Source organism: Cryptomeria japonica, chromosome 9, assembly GCF_030272615.1.
Source record: "Cryptomeria japonica chromosome 9, Sugi_1.0, whole genome shotgun sequence".
In the NCBI taxonomy this organism is placed as follows: domain Eukaryota; kingdom Viridiplantae; phylum Streptophyta; class Pinopsida; order Cupressales; family Cupressaceae; genus Cryptomeria; species Cryptomeria japonica.
In genome coordinates, this window is record NC_081413.1 from 615,085,002 (window position 1) to 615,088,688 (window position 3,687).

Genomic DNA, 3,687 nt, shown 5'->3' on the forward strand with positions numbered 1-3,687 from the left:
GAGACCAAAATTAGATAGAATATTAAGACATTCCTTATTAAAACAGTTTTTGAAATAACATGCTACATCTCTCTACATATTCATATTAAGACATTCCATCAAAATGAGCACAAAACTAAATAGAAAATGAATAATTCTATGTAGTATAATTGCTTAACTGGATACATATAAACAGTAATTTCAAGGAGAAACTATGAAGGCTGGTCATCATCTGCAGATCAAAGGCATCATCAGCAGTTTGTTGGTTTTGGCAATTATATTGGTTTCACTCTTGCTTCTAAAATATCCCGTATGTTTTGACATTAGATTTCTATAGTTAATAATAATTGTTGTGTTTCTGGATTTAACTGATAGATTTTTATTTGCATCAACATTTCGAATTAGACTCCATGATTTATCATCAAAATGAATGAACTGCAATTTCTTTTCTTATTTGATCAAATGCTAATGCCTGTTTTATGCAGTCAGACAAGTTATGGAAAGATACACCATCCAAAATTTTTGCCAGCCAAATGGTAAACTCCTCCTTGTTGCACCATAGACCCAAGACCCCAGAAATGCTTGAGTGCTCTTTCAACACTGCCTGCACTCCTCCTCCTCCTTCGTGGCTTTCCAACTTTTTGAACAAGTTTAATGGTGATAAGCCAGAATCCTGCCCATTCTATTTCAAATGGATTGTTGCAGACCTTTGGCCTTGGAAAGAGAGTGGAATTACATTGCAGATGGTTGAAGAAGCAAAGAAAATGGCATCATTTAGACTGATGATTGTTGATGGAAGGTTGTTTGTTGAGATATATAAAAAGTGTTACCAAACCAGGGATTTTTTTACCATTTGGGGATTTTCTCAGTTGTTGAAATTGTATCCTGGAATGGTTCCCGACTTGGACCTGATGTTCAATTGTGATGATAGACCTCTTGTCAGCAGGTTCACTTACACGACCACGAAGGACCCCCCTCCTTTGTTTCGCTACTGTGGGCACGCAGATTTTTATGACATTCCATTTCCAGATTGGTCTTACTGGGGATGGTAAGAGATTGCATGAGTTTTTTTAATTTTTCTTTTTCTCATTTCAGAATGAATGCCTGCTGCTAAAAGGTAGCTATTCAGAATCCTCCTTCTAAACTGCAACTTTGCTAATGATCTTCAAAATTCGCACCATTTGATTTTTGTTTCATCAATGTTTGTGTATAGTAGACTTTTGGATTAAACTACGTTTAAATTAAAAAAAACATCAACATTTCAGATCATTTCATAATCCATCGTCGTAGAATGAAATATTTAGAGAGCAGAGATCATGATCTGAAATATTGATAAAAAAATATAAAATATTTTTACATACAGTTTAATCCAGAAAAAGTCTATTATACACATCTTCATAGACTGAAAAGTCTATTATACACATCTTCATAGACTGAAAACTACATGAATTCAATGCAATATAAAAAAAATTCTCAATTAATTTTGGTACATATATGTTTTTCAGGGTTGAGGTTAGGTCATCACCATGGGACATCTTAATCAGAGAAATCCGAAATGGAAGCGAAGAAATGAAATGGGTTAACAGAAACCCAATTGCCTATTGGAAAGGAAATCCAACAGTTGCAAGAATAAGAATGGAACTTCTCAAATGCTCCAAGATTCCCAACTGGAATGGTCAACTTATTGTACAGGTAAGTTAGATATAATCATAATACACTTCTTTTTGCTAACTGGAGAATAGATTTTTAAGTTTTTCAACTTTCAGAGTCACCTTGAGAACCCAACTTCAGATAAGAAACATGTTTTACTTGAAGTTGGACAGGAATCCCCTGATTGCAGAGGGACAAGTAATTCAATGAGAAAACACATTGTAGGACCTCAGATGGTGTAATGGATTGATAATTTGTAATGCTTAAAACATGACATATATTGTCTTGATATTTGATTTTGTGGTATGTATTATAGGACTGGGGAAGGGAGGTCAGAGAAGGGTTTAAACATTCCAAACTGTCTCAACAATGCAAGCACAGGTAACCGTTGGGCTTTCACCATTCTATCTTAAAGACTTGGATATAGTTATGGTGAGTTATATGCAGTAAATTGTGCTTACTTTTTAATGTCTTATAATAACATCTTGATATGACAATTTGTGATAGATACAAGATATATGTTGAAGGCAATGCATGGTCAGTAAGCTTGAAGAATATTTTATCTTGCAACTCACCCACCTTGTTAATAAGGCCACAATACTATGAATTTTTTCAAAGAGGCCTTGTTCCCCATAAACATTATTTGCCTGTGAGTTCAGAGAAGATGTGTGAATCTCTCAACAATACTGTAAACTGGGGAAATAGTCATACAGAAGAGGTGAGTTTGTCATTCTTTAGTACATTCATTTTTTAAGTAATATAATGATCAGAGACATGAGGTTTCTACAGTTCATTATCAAGATAAAAGAGTTGAAACGTTGTGGATCGATCATAAATCATGGAATGTGATCTAAAATATTGATGCAAATAAATGCTACTTAATGAAATCTCGAAACACAATACAATTTTTATAATATAATGATTTTTTTGTTTGCTCTTGTGCAGGCAATGGAGATAGGCAATGCAGGGAGTGATTTCTTGTTGAATGAGCTGAAAATGAAGCATGTTTATGATTATATGTTCCATGTTTTAACAAAGTATGCCAAGCTATTGAAATATAAGCCATTTGTTACCAAAAACTCTATGGAGTATTGTTCAGAAGCAATGATGTGCTTTGCCAATGAAGTAGAAAAGCAATACATGAAGGACACACTGATCACAACTCGTAGTCCTTCACCACCTTGTGATATAGGAGAATTACATGCCAATATTGAAGCAATTAAGGAATATGCAGAAGAGAATAAGGAAACACAGTTTAATGTTAAATGGGTGGAAGAGAAATAAAAAGCTCAAAACCCTTAATAGATCTAGTAGGCTAGTCATTTGGGTTATGATGCAAGAGGACTTTCATTTTAGTTATATGAGGATTTTAGGTGAAGAATAAAAGATTGAAATTATGTGTATTTTTTACTGATTTAATGTATATTATATTCATAAATATATAAACAAAATTAGCAATATTTAATTTGATGTGTTTGTGACACTTAAATACATGTAAGATTTTTAAAAATCAATTTATTATTGTTTTTAAATTTTATATTATTTTATCTTCACTTCCACCTCTCAACTCCCACTAACTCTAACTTTAACTGATCAATCGATTTTGTGTATCTTCATCATGCAATTAGTTAACTTTTTAAAATAGTAATATGATAATAAATTAGAAATAATAGATTGAAAATGTCTCTACATAAAATCCATTGTTTTTCAATGATAAGGATAAGAACTATATAAAATAATAAAAATATAGTGATATGAAAATATTATTATAATAATAATAATTTAATTTTAACAATTTTTTTGCTTTGGTCGATAGTTTGATAGAAATATAATAATATAATTTCTTTTAAGTGGAATAATGAACAAATATGATATCTTTGACTTACGTTTCTTATATGCTAGTTTAGTAGGTTCTACATTTATGTATAAAAGAAAAAGTATATAATCATATAGAGTATTGATCTATATATTAGCTTAAAATTGAATTAATGTATAAAAAAGGTCTTACGATCTAGTTAATTGCATTGTAATAATTCCAATGTGTATTGACATATAGAA

General features: G+C 31.4%; 1 protein-coding gene across 1 annotated transcript; it reads left to right on the forward strand.

The window, feature by feature from the left end:
- Positions 1-557: 557 nt before the first annotated feature.
- Positions 558-2,913, forward strand: LOC131042854 (uncharacterized). The gene is made up of 6 exons (XM_059211832.1): positions 558-1,027; positions 1,485-1,671; positions 1,820-1,827; positions 1,946-2,010; positions 2,289-2,347; positions 2,575-2,913. The coding sequence occupies exons 1-6, from the start codon at positions 558-560 to the stop codon at positions 2,911-2,913; spliced, it is 1,128 nt and encodes a 375-aa protein (XP_059067815.1).
- The last annotated feature ends 774 nt before the right edge of the window (positions 2,914-3,687 follow it).

Coding starts and splice junctions, on each gene's coding strand:
- LOC131042854 (XM_059211832.1), top strand. CDS start 558: ATGCTTGAGTGCTCTTTCAACACTGCCTGCACTCCTCCTCCTCCTTCG. Junction 1,028..1,484: donor GATTGGTCTTACTGGGGATG/GTAAGAGATTGC, acceptor TATGTTTTTCAG/GGTTGAGGTTAGGTCATCAC. Junction 2,348..2,574: donor GAAATAGTCATACAGAAGAG/GTGAGTTTGTCA, acceptor GCTCTTGTGCAG/GCAATGGAGATAGGCAATGC.